At 40.9% G+C, this 17,350-nt stretch overlaps 1 protein-coding gene across 1 annotated transcript in view; it reads left to right on the top strand.

The window, feature by feature from the left end:
* The window catches only part of LOC145404970 (proline-, glutamic acid- and leucine-rich protein 1-like), a 201,360-nt gene extending 190,567 nt beyond the window's left edge, over window positions 1-10,793 (top strand). The window contains exon 14 of the mRNA XM_080276475.1: window positions 10,695-10,793. Within this exon, the coding sequence (XP_080132601.1) occupies window positions 10,695-10,751 (57 nt within the window). The 3' untranslated portion in view covers window positions 10,752-10,793. The remainder of the gene's footprint in view (window positions 1-10,694) is intronic.
* Window positions 10,794-17,350: the final 6,557 nt, after the last annotated feature.

Genomic DNA, 17,350 nt, shown 5'->3' with positions numbered 1-17,350 from the left:
CCAAGAGATTAGGTGTGCAAAGTCGACTCCGTTCCTTCTTTACCCCTGCACAATTGTTGACTCTGTACAGGGGTTTTATCCGCCCCTGTGTGGAGTACAACACTCGTGTAGGGAGGCTCCCCACAGACAGCTCTTCTCAATAGGGTGGAGCCAAAGGCTTTTCGTCTCATTAACTCTCCTTCTCTTACTGACTCCCTTCAACCTCTGTCTCATCGCCGCACTGTTGCATCTTTATCTCTTTTCTATCGCTACTTCAATGGTCACTGCTCCTCTGAACTGTCTGCATGTATTCCTCCACCTCTACGATGGGCGCGTAGCACCTGTCTAGCAGCAAACTCTCATCCCTTTTCTGTCTAACTCTCTAATGCAAGAGTTAACCATTACACCCAGTCCTTCATTCATGCAACAGGTCAACTTTGGAACAGTCTCCCTCTGTCTGTGTTTCCTGCTTCCTGTGATCTCCAGTCTTTCAAATGCAGTGTGTCCAGGCATCTCGAAATGATCGGATCTTGAATTTGGCTCTCTCTTGTATTTTGTTTTTCTCTTCGAGGGAACGGCTATTGTTGGCTCATGGTCTTTGGTTCCTTCTTCCTTGCATTAAAAAAAAAAAAAAAAAAAAAAAAAAGCAAATTTACCCCTTGCTTGGGATTTTAATGAATGTGTAGTAACGGGTTTGAAGGAGTGGAGGAAAGGCCAGATTTATTTTCTGTACCTTATTGATGTTGCCACAAGGTTTAGTAAAACAGGTGTTCTGTTCTGTAAAGATAAGAAGACCATTATTGATGAGGTTATAATTAGGTTGTTCTCAGAAATTTTTGACAAGACAATGGTGGGGAATTGAAAATCAGGAGTTCAAAGATATGTGTGAGAACCTCAGTATTAAAGTAATAAATACTGCAGTTTACAGTCCTTTTACTAATGGGCTGTGTGAAAGAAATCATGCAGTAGTTGATGATATGGTAAGGAAAATCACAGCAGATGAGCCTGATTGTGATTTAGCTACGGCCCTCCTCTGGGCTATCCATGCCAAGAATTGTTTACAAATGTGTAATGGTTTCAGTCCTTATCAGTTAGTATATGGTAGAAGCCCAAAGTTGCCATGTGTATTAGATGATGATCCACCAGCTCTAGAAGGTACAACAATCAGTAGCACTTTTGGGAAACATTTAAATGCTTTGCACACTGCCAGAAGAGCTTTTGTGATGTCTGAGACTTCTGAAAAAGTAAAACGTGCACCAAGACATCAGGTAAGATCATCAGGAAAGATATTTTCTATTGGTGAATATGTGTGCTATAAGAGAGATGAGGACAATGAGTGGAAGGGCCCTGGGGTTTCATAGGCCAGAACAGTAAAGTAGTATCCATTATGCATGGCAACTCCTTGCTTAGGGTTCATGCTTCAAAAGTGATTGAAAGTGACTACATGATTCAGGATGAAAATATAGTAAATGAAGATGTAGATGCAGATAAACTGAGTAACAAAGTAATTAATGCCAAACCTAATGGGGATGTAGGCATACGTTACATGAATGATGAAAGTGAGGCTGAATGTAATGAAAGAAATTTAGATTAAAAAGTGGTATGGATGAATCCTATACCAGTAGTGAAGGAAAAAGTGGTATGGATGAATCCTATACCAATAGTGAAGGAAAAAGTGGTATGGATGAATCCTATACCAATAGTGAAGGAATGATAGAGAGAAACCGAATATCCTTACCCAAACTTGGTGAAAGAGTGACTTATCTTCCCGCTGGTTCTTCAGAGTGGAAGTCAGGGACTGTAATAAGTTGTGCAGGAAAAAGATCAACTGATAAGAAGTACTGGTTTAATTTTCAACCTGATGATGGTGATCCTAATTCTCTAGATTGGTCTAGGGCAGTAGATGACTGGACCTTTATACCATGTGATGCTGATATTGTCCAAAAGGAGGCTTTTAGTGAAAGAAAATGTATGATAACTTCTAATGATTGTAATGAGAGAAGAATCGCAGAGGCCAAGGAGAGAGAATTAGAAAACTGGAAAAATTTTGATGTTTATGAAGAAGTTCCTAACACAGGACAGAGTAGTGTGTCTGTAAGGTGGGTGTGTACTGAAAAACAAGTCTGTCAGGGTAAACCTGTAACTAAAGCCAGGTTAGTTGCAAGAAGATTTGAAGATTTTGGGTGCATTAGAACCGATTCTCCCACAGTTAGTAAAGAGGTTCTGAGGATATTCTTAGTAATTATGGCATCTAATCAGTGGCAGTGCAATTCCATTGATGTGAAGGCAGCTATTTTGCAGGGTGAAGATTTCCATCGTGAGGTTTATTTAAAACCGCCTAAAGAAGTAGACTCATCAGGTCAGATTTTGTGGAAATTAAAGAAATGTGTTTATGGTCTGAATGATGCATTGAGAGAGTGGTAACTTAATGTAAGAATGTTGCTTCACACTCTGGGTTGTGTTCAAGTCAAGGCTGACCCTGCAGGTTTTTACTGGTATGATAACAATAAACTATCAGGTCTACTTATGCATGTGGATGATTTTATCTGGGGAGGAACACAATTATTTGAGAATGTTGTAATCAACAGAATCAAGGAAAGGTTCAAGATAGGACAGCAGTCGGTGAAGGCTTTCTGGTATTGGACTTGACTTAAAACAAAGTGAACAGGGCATTTCTCTTGACCAGAAGCCTTATATGAATGAAGTAAAGCCTATTACAGCTAAAGGTGGCAGCAGGAATGACAGTTTAAATGAAACTGAAACAGAGGAACTAAGAAGCCTGATAGGTAAATTTGGTTGGATGAGTAATCAGACCAGACCTGATATTAGCTGTGATGTCCTAGAATGTAGCTGTAATATGAAGCATCCTTAAGTTGAATATGTAATGAAAGCTAAGTGTGTTAAGAAGCTGCATAATGAAGACTGTAACTTACTTTTTCCAGCTTTAGGCAACTTGAACAAATGTAAACTTGTAACATATAGTGATGCCTCTCATGCAAACCTACCTGATAGGTCATCTAGTACAGGGGGCCATGTAGTATTTTTTGTGGGAGAAAATGGGAGAACCTTTGTCTTATCATGGGAGTCCAAAAAGATCAAAAGAATGGTGAAAAGTTCATTAGCAGCAGAGACTCTTGCTGCTAGTGAAGCTGTTGATGCAAGCTAGTACCTTGGTCAAATATTTTCTGATATTTTGTATAATGGGAGTCTTATGAATAAGTTTCCAATAATTTGTAATGTTGACAACAAATCACTGTATGACAATGTACATTCCACAAAAAATGTGTCAGAGAAGAGGTTGAGAATAGATTTGGCCATAATCGAACAAATGATTCACCAAGAAGAAATGTGTATGAATTGGTTAGAATCTAGTTCTCAAATTTCAGATAGTTTGACCAAGAGAAGAGCCAATGTTAAGCCATTGATACAAGCTGTATCAAGAGGTTTGTTGTAGGCTAATATGTACCAGCGTATGTACATACAGTACTGTATACATATTTTACCTTATTATTTATTTAATGATAGGTAATGTTTTAAATATTGATTAACAATAATAGTTCCTTTATGTTTGCATTTTTATATTATCCGCGCTTGTCAGTGCACTTTTGTTTGATCCAATGATGTAAATGGAGTAAGAATGGATTCGGTGGTGGGAGGCTGGCTGCCTGGGTGGTCACTTGAATGAACAGTTCCTGTGATCTACATGAGTCTGCTTATCGTCTATGCATACTAGATCTACTGTTTAACATCAGCCACCAACTCCTTGTCGGATGGATGCGCAGGTGCATTGTCCAGAAGAAGGAAGGCCTTTACCTGGTCGTGTGGGATTCCCAGTGTCTTCGTCTGGTGATGGATGACCTCCTTGACGAAGTGCTGGTGAAACCAGTCTTTGAAGATCTTGGCTGTGAACCAAGCCTCCACAGAATGGTACCAAATGACAAGGAGGACATCTATCACCCCATGAAGACACTGAGGCTGCTTTGCATGGCCAACAATAACGAGCTTGAACCGGTGCATGCTGTTAGCATTGGCACAACACACAGCAGATATCCATTACTTGGAGAGCTTGCGGCCAGGTACACGTTTCTCCATCTCCTTGGCTAGTGTGGTCATTGGCATCGAGCAATAGAATAGACCAGTTTCGTCGGCGTTGTAGACTTAACCAAGAGTGAGGCCCTCCCTGTCCATCAAGCCCTTCATCTTCTGCCAAAACTCCTCTACTCCCTCCTCATTGCCGTCCAGAGCTTAGCCATGGGCCTTATGGTTGGTAAGGCCATGTAACTTGAAAGCAAAGCACCAACCCTTAGATGCCTTGAAGTCTGGGGTGTTGTGTAACCCTGCAAACTTCTCAGCGGCAGCCTTCAACTCCATACCACGCACCAGCACACCAGCAGCACATTGTTGTCGGTACCAAATCAGCGTGGAGCAGTCAGTTTCTGCAAACCAGGGAATGAACATAACCTTGCTCTCCATGTTGCATTTGGTCTTCGATGCAAAGTCAGCCGTGTACTGGGTGAGCTTGACCTGGGATTTCTTAATATCAAACAAGGTAGAGCGGGCCAGGTTGAATTCACGGAGGATGCGTGACGTCAACCATCCCGCGTCCACCTTCTCCAGTATCTCCCTCTTCATCTCCAGAGTCGGAGCTACTCATTTCCTCTCCTCAGGTGGCGGGGCCATCATCACACACACGAGGAAGAGGCAGGAGAGGAACAACAGAGCCTGCATGAGGTAGGGCACCACCACAGAAGTGAGCACATGGGTGGCCATGGTGAGGAGCGTGCACTCACAACGATGGACAAGTGGAAAATGGGGAGGAAGCAGCGTTGCCCTGCTGTATGTCAGCAGAACTATGTAGCAAAACACAGCTGGTCCGCACCATGTGCCAAGTTCAAATTATGGGTGGGGGGGGGGAAACGTCCCCCCCCCCCCCCCCCCGAAGGCCCGGAATTCACTTTTGGTGATGGGATGGGATTGTACACATCACTCTAATTTGGCGACAGATATCTCACATCTGGCGAGTTGTTTATAATAAAAATATACCATAACTGTATTCTATAATTTTATACCAATTAATTTCAACAATTTTTTGTATTAATCTGAATTAATTTCAACAAAATTTAGTTTGTATTGTGAAATTCAATGTCTCATCTTCTCGACAACAAACAAGAAGTTAAGCCCATGCAGACTCCCAAGCAACTGACAGTGATGAAACTCTCACATCTTGAGTGACTGTTCCAGTCTCCAAGAAGAATTAGAGACTGTTGTAGCCAGTGAGAGTGATTGTGTTCAGCTGGTACAGAAAATGAATATCATCTTTCTTCTTGAAGGAAAACAATAAGAAAATAAATGAACAACAACAAGCGCTCATCACATCACTTGTTACATGGGCCAACGACAAATTGAAGTTCTGGCCCAGTTGATGACAATATAAACATTGCAAGCATTCCAGATTTGATTTTGAAGGATTTGGCTCAGATGAAGATCCACAAGAGGAATGAACAACAGAAGCTACAGGGAGTGAGGCTTCAGGGTCTGTATTTACAATGATTCTCAAAATGTTTTTAAATTTAATACTTAGCTTGTTGTCTTCAGTTATCAGAGAAAAAAGCTTAAGAATATTTCACATATTACTTAAGTCATATTCCCAGCTAAGTTTAAGTGAAATCTTGTGACTAATTATCCAAGTATGAAACACCTCACACAGCAAAAGTTACAGTATGAAAATATATGGTTTAAAAGCAATAACAACCATAATACATAAGGAAATTATTACTAAAATTTAACTTTTTTATTCTACCGACTCTCCTGTGATGAAATGTAATAAAATTTTATTTTCATCAGTTATCTATTTTCCAATACTGAAAAAGGTGCAGACGAATCCTGAATGCCCTGTGTGTAAAACAGTCATGCCAGCAAAGGCATCCACATACCATACACCACATACATCGAGCCCATTATTTTCTTTTCTTATGTAAGTTTTTCTGTTTTGTATTGTTTCTTTGCTAAAATAAATTAAACTGAATCACATTATATGTGTTTATCACACGATTTACACTCAGTAACATTATAATATAGGTGGAAAATCAGTCCAGTCATGCATTCCCAGAACCAATTTATTTTTTTCCCATTAGTTGTTCAGTTCAAATTTGGCTAATTCCAGTTTGGCGAGTTTTTTTTTTTTTTTGCACCTATTACTCACCAAATGTGAGAGTTCACTGTATCTAAAATTGAGATTTAGGTCGCAGTACACTCATCCACCATTTTTCTATCCAGTGGAAACGTTTTCATGTCATGTTCATCTTTACAACATGGTCGAAAGTCCTGTACAGCAAGGTGGGTTCTTGTTCCAGGACGCTGCAGGTTGATACACATGGCCTATGTTTCTCCTGAGGAAAATTGTCATGGATGAAAGACGAACATGCCAGCAAGCAGTCTTCTGGGCTGCCAATGAGCGGTGGGTCTCATGATGACATCACATTCACAGCCAATTAGTGGTCATGTTTTGTGGGTGTGTTGGCTGGTGCGTGTGGCCAGATCCTGCCTGTTCCAGTTCTGTTTACATTGTAAGCCACACAGGTGTGCTTTTGGTTTATTATGTCATATTCACCTCATTTTTACAATGATTTACATCACAACATGAGTGACTTACATAGTGATGACTACCAGGAAATTCCTGAACATACATGGAAGTTAAAACGTGATCCATCTTCTTGGAAACATGCAGTTGCCAAGCAAAAAGGGAATGCTGGGGAAGCATATGTGAGTTATAGCACAGAAATGGAAATGCCATCCAGGAAAATCGGTCCCCCTTTTAAGTGTCATTGCTTCAAGAACTTGGGGAGTGTTAAAGTACCTAAGTGATCTGTTTACAGCTTTGGGGGCAGTGAGTGATTATAACAGACAGAACAGTTACACTGCCAGTCAGGCGAAAAATGTTGCTATGATGCGGTTTTGTGTCAAGGGCCATTAATCACGTAAGTCACGTGCGATTAGTTATTGTGTTGAGTATGCTGATGTGACTAATGACGCTTGTCAACATCATTCCTCAGCATTCATGGTTTAGGTGAGTGTAGAGTTCATTCTGTACTCGACAAAGTGACTGTAACTATAGTTGGTGTCAGCGAGTCTGACGCACTGATTTTGCCAGGTGAGGACAGGTGGAATTTGTAACACTGCCTGATGCTCTTGGGCGATGATTAGTCAGTTTCCAACTTATTTGAACGTACACCAAATTGACACTGTATTCCAACCAAAACTCATTTATTTATAGGATACCGGATTATCTATTTATCTATTGCCAGATGCCATAATCCCGTAAGGAGTGGCCATTTGACTTTGAGTTATTTGTTTTACAGGGAGGGACACTAAACCTCCACCAACCCACTTGTTGACATGCAGGGAGCACATATGGTTTGGTTATATGGTTACCACCCAGCGTTGTAAATGGTTTCGTGGCTTACAGGAAACCATTTGGCTTGTCACTCAATGTAAAGCCACCTGTAAAGGAAAGAAAAGCAATAAGAAGTGACAGGAAAGATGGGAGAGGTAGGAAGAGAGGACGGCAGGCATAGAAAAAGAATGATAAAGGCTAAGAAAGAAGTAGGCAGCACTACATCAAGTGAGTGGATGATGGTATACAGATACAAATTAAAACAATGATATCTTTAATGATAAACATGTGCCTTTTAAATTACCAGAGGTGAAACTGAACGACATTGATAACAGAACTAAGTAAAGTCTCAACTGGATGTTTTCGGACACAGTAAGCAACTGTGGCAGGAATTCTGACATTCATAGCAAGGTGGTGCCGAGGTCCTGTGGAGATTGGAATGTTTTTCTGACCACTACTACACAGTGTCACAGTCTACAGTCTACACCATACCCTTCATTGCGTCATCTACTGTTATACAACCTTACCCTATATATGCTAAGCTTATCTTCTAATATTTATGATTTGTGTAAGCACTCCACACACACACACACACACACACACACACACACACACACACACACACACACACACACACACACACACACACATTGGGGCCAATGTATGCTGTTCTCAGTATACTGTACATACACATATTCGTTACCTTCATAGGTAACAGTAGCTTTAAAATTCTGTATTTATGTTTGTATTCATAGTCAGATTCGTCTGGCAATGAATGAATGAATGATTTCTTACATTAATAAGTTAAGTGTTTGATTTTCCTGAACATTTTCTTAAGTATCATAAGAGACAGACAGACAGACACTCTATCCCTGGCCACCATGCACCCTCTCCTCAAGCGTGATATGTCCCTATCCCCTCGACCGAGAGGATCCGGGAAAGTAATGGATTACGTCAGTGTAGAATGAACCGAATTTTTGTTAATGGTGGAAAAAAGGAAATTAAGATAAAAGCAAACGCCATGAGAAAATATTAGTTGAACTATGCTGGTATAATAAAACCACGTGCAGTATGAATGAAATCAAACATAATGAAGTGACAATTTAAACAAATAAATCAGTCGCTGACTGTTGTCTGTATCCCTCCAGTTGCGACTTTACTTAGTTTTGTTATCATTGTCATTCAGGTTTATCTCTAATAATTCAAAAGGCACATATTTATCATTAAAGATATAAATGCTCTAATTTGTATATGTATCATCCGGTATCTTATAAATGAGTTTTGGTTGGAATACAAAGTCAATTTGGTGCACGTTCATACACAATGGGAATTGACCAATCACCACCCAAGAGCATCGTGCAGTGTTACCAGTTCCACCTGTCCTCAGCTGGCAAAATCAGTGCATCAGACTCGCTACAACTGACTACAGATCAGTGGAAACTGACAAGCAAGACATTGGTCCTAATCTGTACAAGTTAGTGATGAACAAAAGGCACGAGACCGACGATATACTGGTCTGCTGTTAATCCTCACATCCCCACAGCACTTAAGTACATGCGCACTAGTGTACATGGGTTGCTGACTGTCCTTCTTTTAATTTTTGTGGTTACTTTCAAATGATATATATTTTTTTCTCGGAGGCACTATGGTATGGGGTTAATAACAAAGCAGCATTATAACCTGATACATATTTTGTATTTTGTTAATGCATGTCTTAAAATATTTTACCAGCTCTACTTTTTGAGATATAGTTTATTGAAATCAGGCTAGTGGTTAATGAATTACAACGAAACAAGTTTTTAACACTTTATCTCAAAACAATGATTTGGCACATTTGTTGTTATTTGACTAAATGCCTCATTTATATGCAGTATATATATACAGTATATGTACTATATATATATATATAGACATAGCCTCTGTGGTACAGTGGTAGAGTGTGCGTTTCGTACACGGGTGGACCAGCGTTCGCGCCCCGCCAGGGTTATAAGCTTTAGGAGTGTTCACCTGGCCACGTACTGCATTGGCGGACACAAGGGGTGCTGTGGTTGAACCAGTGTTGCTTACTGTAAAGTATGCTTGCACCCAGTCGGCTTGCGCGGTCCGATTACACTTGGTTCACAGACTACACACACATCCAAAACCACTCCAACACTACAGTTACACTTACAAGCACTTCTCACCTTACATACAATCTCTGCTAGACAGCCTAAGCCACTTGGTAGAGATACATTGGCTGTATCGTTCCGACTTCGGTCGGGATAGGCCGGTCCTGCAGTGGATACTCAAACGACTGATAATGATGATGATGATGATATATATAGACAGTACATGGGGAAGGAGTACTGTCCGAATGGCTGAAGGATCAGGAATATTTTCCTTAACACCTTGGCCCCAAGTTATCTCTTCCTGGTCCTGCATCTACCTTCCCCTACACACCCCTTCACATGCTTTATAACAATCATAACTTTTTTTCCAGCATCTGGTGTTTCTGGTGAGGGATACCTTCCCATGGTGGTGCTGATATAGCCAGGTCGCTTTGCCTCCAGGTCATACAAATACAGTATCCCTCAGTTCCTTAGGCAGCATGGAGGAGGAAGGCCTGCAGGAAAAGGCAGCTTCAGGCATTAGTTCACCAGGTTCACATTCAGTTGAGCATGGGGTTGCAGCAGCATTATTCAGTAGTTTCTATCAACACCTTATATATGTAAACTTCCATAAGCCTTTTGTACTCACCCTTCCATACACTTTTTCCACATCTGTAAATGCAAATGCCATAAATACATCACATTAATTTTAACATGCTCTCTCCACTAACTGTTTTATTGCAAGTATTTTGATTCATACAACTCCCACCTCCCATAAAACCGTATTGTTCATCATACAGCAGACATTTTTATAAATATATATTCCATAATCTCTCCCTAATTATTCTCTTAAATATCTTTCGTACAATATTCAGCTGAGATATCTGCACTCCTTTCAGGCAGACAAACCCAAGCACTCAGTTAAAACCCAATACAGTACTACAGTATTGTAGTTCACTTGTTCTAATATGGTGAAGATCCCTAACTGACTAGTTCACTTGAAGGTCAAGTGTACTCAGATCAGGGTCGATTTGACTTTTAATTTGGGAGAGTCATTCCTTCCTCTGATTGTCACTGAATTTCATTTAATCGTATGTATTCAAATTGTGGGAGTGGCCCAGTTCCATCTCGTCAAAGCAAAATGACTGTAATTTTTACTTATTATTATTACTATTATTATTATTATTATTATTATTATTATCATTATTATTATTACTTTTTTACATTTTTTGCAGGGTCCCGGTGTTGAAGAGATGATGGCAGCATTTGTGGACTCAGACCCAGATGATTAGCACTGAGAGAGGAAGCTGACAGGCAAGCACATCATCTTCAGTTAGTCCTTAGTTGTTTCTGTCTATCTATTGCCAGATGCCTTAATCCCGTACGGGGTGGCCACAAACAAATCACCTCCACATCGCCCTGTCCCCTGCCATTTCACTGCCCTGCTTCCAACTCACACCCCCCTCATATACCTCTCCACTCCATCCCTCCATCTCATCCTCGGCCTCCCCCTCCCTCACCCCCCCTCCACCTCACTCACATACACTCTCCTCGCCAGTCTCCCACCCTCCATCCTCCCCACATGGCCAAACTACCTCAGTATGTTCCTCCTAACGCTTCCCATCACATCCACATCCACACTACAATGCTCCTTTATATCCTCATTTGTCAGCCTGTCTCTCCATTTGACTCCACAGGCTCCTCTTAAGTAACTCATTTCCACTGCTCTCACTTTTGACTTGTGTCCTTCTAACAACGTCCAAGCTTCACTTCCATACGTTAGAGTTGGTACCACACTACTGTCATGTAGTAACTTTTTCACCTCCATGCTCACTTCCCTGTTTCTTATCACTGCCCTCAAGGAACCAGCAACCTTTCTTCCTTGTTGCACCCCTTCAGGCACTTCACCCTCCAAACCTCCATCCTTACTCATCACACTCCCCAAGTAAAACGTAGTCACACCTTCCATTTCCTCGCCATCCAGCCTCACTGTACATTCACTGACTTCACATCTCTCAAAAACCATCACTTTACTCTTCCCTACATTCATCATTAGATTCCATTTCCTACACACTTTCCCAAACTCATCCACCAAGCCTTGCAGCTCCCCTTCGTCTTCACTTAACAACACAGTATCATCTGCAAACAACAGTACAGGGAGTTTCCAAACACTACCCTCTCTCACTAGGGCCACTCCAGCATCCACTCTCCTGCCTTGTATCTTTTTTATTACCCCATTCATGTACAGATCGAACAACCATAGAGACATGACACATCCATGTTTCAACCCAACCTTCAAAGAGAAAAATTCACTCAGTTCACCATCCATACACACTGCTGCCTCAGCACCATCATACACACTCTTCACAGCATTCAACAACTTCCCATCTACTCCATACATTCTTAATACTTTCCACAATCCTTGTCTATCTACCCCATCATATTCTTTTTCCACATCCATGAAAGCCTCATACAACTTCTTTCCCTTCTCTAGAAATTTTCCACTAAAGATCTAAGAATGAATATCTGATCTACACAACCTCTTCCCTTCCTAAAGCCTTCTGTTCTACTCCAACTAATTCCTCTGTTATTTCCCTAACTCTGTCAATAAGTATCCTACCATACATTTTCCCTATTACACTAAGAAGACAAATGCCCCTACGATTACCACACACTTCTTTTTCCCCTTTTCCTTTGTACAAGGGAATACTTATACCTGACTTCCAATCCTCTGGGACTCTACCTTCCTCCCAGGCCAATCTGCACATCTTCCACATCCTCCCCACTATTGTCTCTCATTTCACCAACTTCACCAATTCCTGGGGCTTTCCCCACCTTGACCCTCCTCACCACCTCCAAAACCCCCATACGACTGATTTCCTCCTGTCTTCTCACCTCCCTCCCTCTCCCAGCCATTCCCCAGCCACTCATATTCGCACCACTTCCACTCTCCATGTTCAACAACTCCCCAAAGCACTCTCTCCATCTGCTCACCCCCCCTTCCCTTCCCATCAGCAATCAACCATCTTCATCTTTCACTCCCCCACCAACTTCACCGCTACCCCATCCCACTTTCCTCACCTCCCTGCAGAACACCCTCCCACAGTCCCTCCACCCCACACTCAGATTCCTTCCAAATTCCTCATCCACCCTCCTCCCACTCTCCCCCACCAACCCTCTCACCTCTCTCTTCCCTTCCACACACAAGTCTCTCTTTCGCCTCTCAACTTCTTCCATGCCCCCACCTCTCATCCATTCACTGCATCCCCCCCCCCCCTCCTGTGCCACAACCCGTTTCACCTCTCCACTCCACCATGCTGCTCCTTGCACCCCATTCCATCTTCTTCCCACCCCACACACCTCTTCACATTAATTTTATTTATTTATTTATTTATTTTTTCATTATTAAAATGCCAGATGGCCAAGTGACAGAGCATCCCCATCAGTGATGGTCCTTGTCACATGCCTTAGCTCGATCCACAAGAAGTGACTGGAGGTTTCTTGATCATAGTGATATAAAGAGAAGCAGGCAGGTCATCTGTCATTAAATGTACTGGGCTTCAGTAGCCAAGGCCTCAACACCTCAAATGGGGTAGTGTGGGATTTGCACTTACCATTTTATTATGCGGAGATTACTGAATTGCCTAGTCTTTACTCGTAGTTGCTTATTATCCTCTATAAAGTTGTTCTAAAATAAGGAATTAATGTGTTTGATGCTTATAACCACTCTGAACCAGAAGCATGATTCACTTGTTGTTTCACTTAAGCAGCAATCTGCCTACTGTAAACTTATCCAAGACTTTAAGTGAAGACTGACTAGTTTTATTATATTTTGTGTGTTTTTGTTGAATAAAAAAGATGTATATAAACAGTATATGAATTTTTTATGACTTTGCATCTCGAACTACATTCAGACCTTTAACCCCTTAACCGCGGGGCGTCACTTTCGTGACACTTGGGAGCAAGGGATCATACCGCGGGGCGTCGCTTTTGTGATTCTGTGTTATTTTGAATTCACTCGGGCTTTCAAGTGGGCTTGTATCATCGGCCAATGTCCAACACTAGTCAGCACTCCTAATCTCATCTGTACTCCCATCCATTGTTGACAATTTAGCCATTTCTCCCCGTTCTTGACTCCCCTCCCTACCCCACCTCCATTACCCTATCCTCTCGCCTGCCTGGCCGTGCTACGCTAAGTAAATCTTCCCTGGAATTTTTCACTGATTTCATCCATTGAAATAAGCCCTATGCCCTATTCTTATACCAAATATTATATACAAGAAAGAAATAAGGTAAGTGATAGTGCCATACACCTGGAATTGGCTAATTATCACCTGACAACACTTCACGTGCACTCGTTCGCTAATTTTCGCTGTTTATTTCCCCTTGAAATATGCCGTATAATCTATTTTCGTAATAAATATACATATAAGGAGGGAAAGGAGAAGCCTAAGTGATATTTACATTCACCTGGAACTACCTAATTTATAATGTATTGTCTAGATTTCCTGCCAGTCATTTCAGTGCTATAAATAGCTGTGTCAAGAGGCTAAACGTTGGCAATACTGATTTCCCTAGGTAGGCCTCCACCCCGGCCCACCCTTATCAGTTCACTCTCATCTTCCAGTGTGGGGGTACGTCTGTTCGCTCTTGCTAGCTTCAGGGCCTTTTCACCCCCATGCAAAGGGCCCTGTGACCTTTACCCTCTACTAAACCTCGTGTAGAAAGAGGTAAAGGGCTGACAATTGATAAAAGAGTAACTACAATCTTTCTATTGAGTAAAATAGTGCAAGTGGAATTGTAAATAATGTGTAAACAGCAAATGAAAGTAATGAATGTAAATATACATGAACAGTGGAAAATAGTTTTATAAGTTACTTCAAGTGACAGTGCATAACACAGTGTAAATAAAATAGAAATGTAAATAACGTAAATAAAATAGAGAACGTAAATAGAAATGTAAATGAGTAGTATTATAAGAATACGAGTATATACTCTAGGAGTAATGAAAGTGAAAGTTTCACTCTAGCATGTCTGAATACTATGAGTTAGGGAAATTGAAAGTGACATTCACTTTCAATGCTAGTATACAGGACAAGAAAGTGAATGCTACGTATTTTACTGAAAGAAATTGAATCCCTACAGTGACAATAAACTAATACTACTGAAGGAAACTTATGGATAAAGACTGTAGATAAAATAAGTGTTATATAGTAATAGAAATATAAAGTGTGAGGGGTTTTATGAATAATAAATGACAGAGTACCAAGAGCGAACTAGCGCAAGTGCGACGGTCAGACGCGCTCGTAATTTTCATTGCTTTCACAGTTGTTGTTTTTTTGGAGTATGGATCCCAAACTACTTGGAAATCATAGAGTAGTGTTTATAGTGTTAATATCTGGCTGTGGTAATCATATTACGGGTTGTCTGGAAGTGTAAAGTGGAGACTTTGTTACCCAACTTCAGAGGTCTCCACAAGTCCTACGGTAACTGACGAAGGCTCAACAAACATTCCAGGAGAAAGCTGAAGGTATGTGCCATAAGCATATGTAATTTTTATATTCTAGGACTAATAACTGATTTTTGGCAAATATTTTTTGAGAGTGTGTCGGAGCCTGAATAACCCCGCGGCACACACAAAGCATTGGTAAACATGCCCCCGGTGTAGGGGTTAATGAAAGTTTAGGATATCACTGCCTAAGTTTCTTAGTTACAGTAATGGGGACAAAAGATATTTTGTTACACACAGGTCTGAATCCTTATGAAATGAATGAAAGATTTTTGGTCATGTAATGTCACAACAGAATAGGTTGGTCACTTACTAGTAAATGTTTTGGACTGTGGTAGACTAGCCCTGGATCCCCATACCTTACAAGAGGGTCATATGGGACTGACTGTTACAGTTTTATCATGGATGTGTCTTCATAGTATAGTGATTATATTCATCACATATACCATATCTCATTGCAGAAGTTTCATCAAGTGAGTGATCATATACAGTAATCCCTCAATTATCCATCATAATAGAGCCAAAAGCATGTCCAGATATGGGCAATGTCTTGTTACAGAGCAATATCCTCTACTGTGCCCATACCCTACTTATACCCATACCCAGCCTGTATGTACAGCACCTCTCCTAATATTGGCAGTGTTCTGAGGTCTTTCAGCTGTTTATAGACATTGAAAAACATATTGCAATTTGCAATATAATCCTAAACACTAAGAAAACAAGGCATTAACAAAAAAAATAAATAAATAAAAGTAAAATTAAGAAATCTACCAATATCACAGTACCTGTCCTAATTTTGGCATGTTCTGCAGTCTTTTGGCTCTTAGACATCAAAACACACTTTGGAATATGCAGTATTATTCTAAACACTAAGAAAACAATGCATAAACAACAACAACAACAAAACATACAAAACTCTAACAATGTGCACAGTACCCCTCCTAATTTTGGCAGTGTTTTGAGGTCATTCAGTGTTTTTAGACATCAAACCACACACTGAAGTGGAGTATAATCCTAAACACTAAGAATATGCATAAACAACAACAACAACAACAACAAACACCAATATGCACAGTACCCCTCCTAATTTTGGCAATGTTCTGCAGTCTTTCAGCAGTATTTAGATGTCAAAACACACATGGGAATATGCAGTATAATGCTTGACACTAAGGAAACAATGGATAAACAACAAATATCCACAAATATCCTACTTATTATGTACTGTAGCCCTCCTAATTTTGGCAGTGTTCTCCAGTCTTTCAGCTGTATTTAGACATCAAAACACACATGGGAATGCCCAGTGTAATGCTAGACACAAAGAAAGTAATGCAGAAAATACAAAAGTCCAAAAAAAAAAAAAAAATCAAGGAAGACGACAGTTGCAGTATTTTTAACCCTCTTGGGAATTCAAAAAGTTTCAGAGACAGCAGTGTGATGGCTGATTCCGTGGCACAAAGTAAAATATATCTTTCAGTTTCAATATACCCATGGATTTTGGTTATATTGGTATAAATTGTATATCATCATCTTTGCTGGTGTTTATACTATAAGCCAACAAAAACACACAAAACTGATGAGAAAAAGTACAAAAAAACAGTGAGAATAAACTTGTTAGAGTAAAAAATACCTTCAGATAACTTCCCAACATCCTGGTGCAAAATTTTGTCCACACTGTGCAAGAGCTAAGCATATGTATAGATGCAGAATTTCATGAGCTTTCTCTTGGTGTTTTAGGAATTTTGATGTGACTAATAGCATTCAAATAAACTGCAAAAAACTAAAAATTCACGCAGGGATGGTTGGCGATGCATGGGTGGGGGAGGACTGAAGGAGAGGGAGGGAGATTAGCCAGGCAGCAGTGAGCATGGGGAGGGATTCAGGGGGGACAGGGGGGGAAGAGAAGCGAGGGATGCCACAGGACTTTTAACTGTTCGGTGAGGAGGTGGACGGGCGGTTTTGCTCTGCTGGTGGGTTAGGGTCTGTGTTACTCCCCAGAGGCAAGTACATTCCCATTGATCTGGCTGGCTGGAGAACTTCATCATTCAGTAAAGGCCCGTACAGCTATTTTAGCTCGGCTTGTGGGCAATGCTCTGTTTTTCTCACGCATTGTTGAAATGTTACCAGTGATCAGAGTGGTCAGGGGATTTTGACCATTCAGTAGGGATTCGCACAGCCATTCTCGCTCATCATATGGGTTACACTCTGTCTTCCTTGTGCGCTGCTGGTATGTTACTGGTGATTGGGGTGGCTGGGGGATTTCGACCATTTGTTAGGGAACCAGATAGCCATTTTAGCTCAGATTGTAGGTTATGGTCTATTACCTGCATGTGAAGAGAGGCCGGTGAGCCACCCAACAGACTTTTTTTACTTTGTAGGCTGGCC

This window comes from Coenobita brevimanus, chromosome 65, assembly GCF_032717465.1.
Source record: "Coenobita brevimanus isolate Jiangsu-jjx chromosome 65, ASM3271746v2, whole genome shotgun sequence".
NCBI classification, from domain to species: domain Eukaryota; kingdom Metazoa; phylum Arthropoda; class Malacostraca; order Decapoda; family Coenobitidae; genus Coenobita; species Coenobita brevimanus.
The sequence above is the reverse complement of the archived record's forward strand: the minus strand, read 5'-3'. Positions and strand labels throughout refer to the sequence as shown.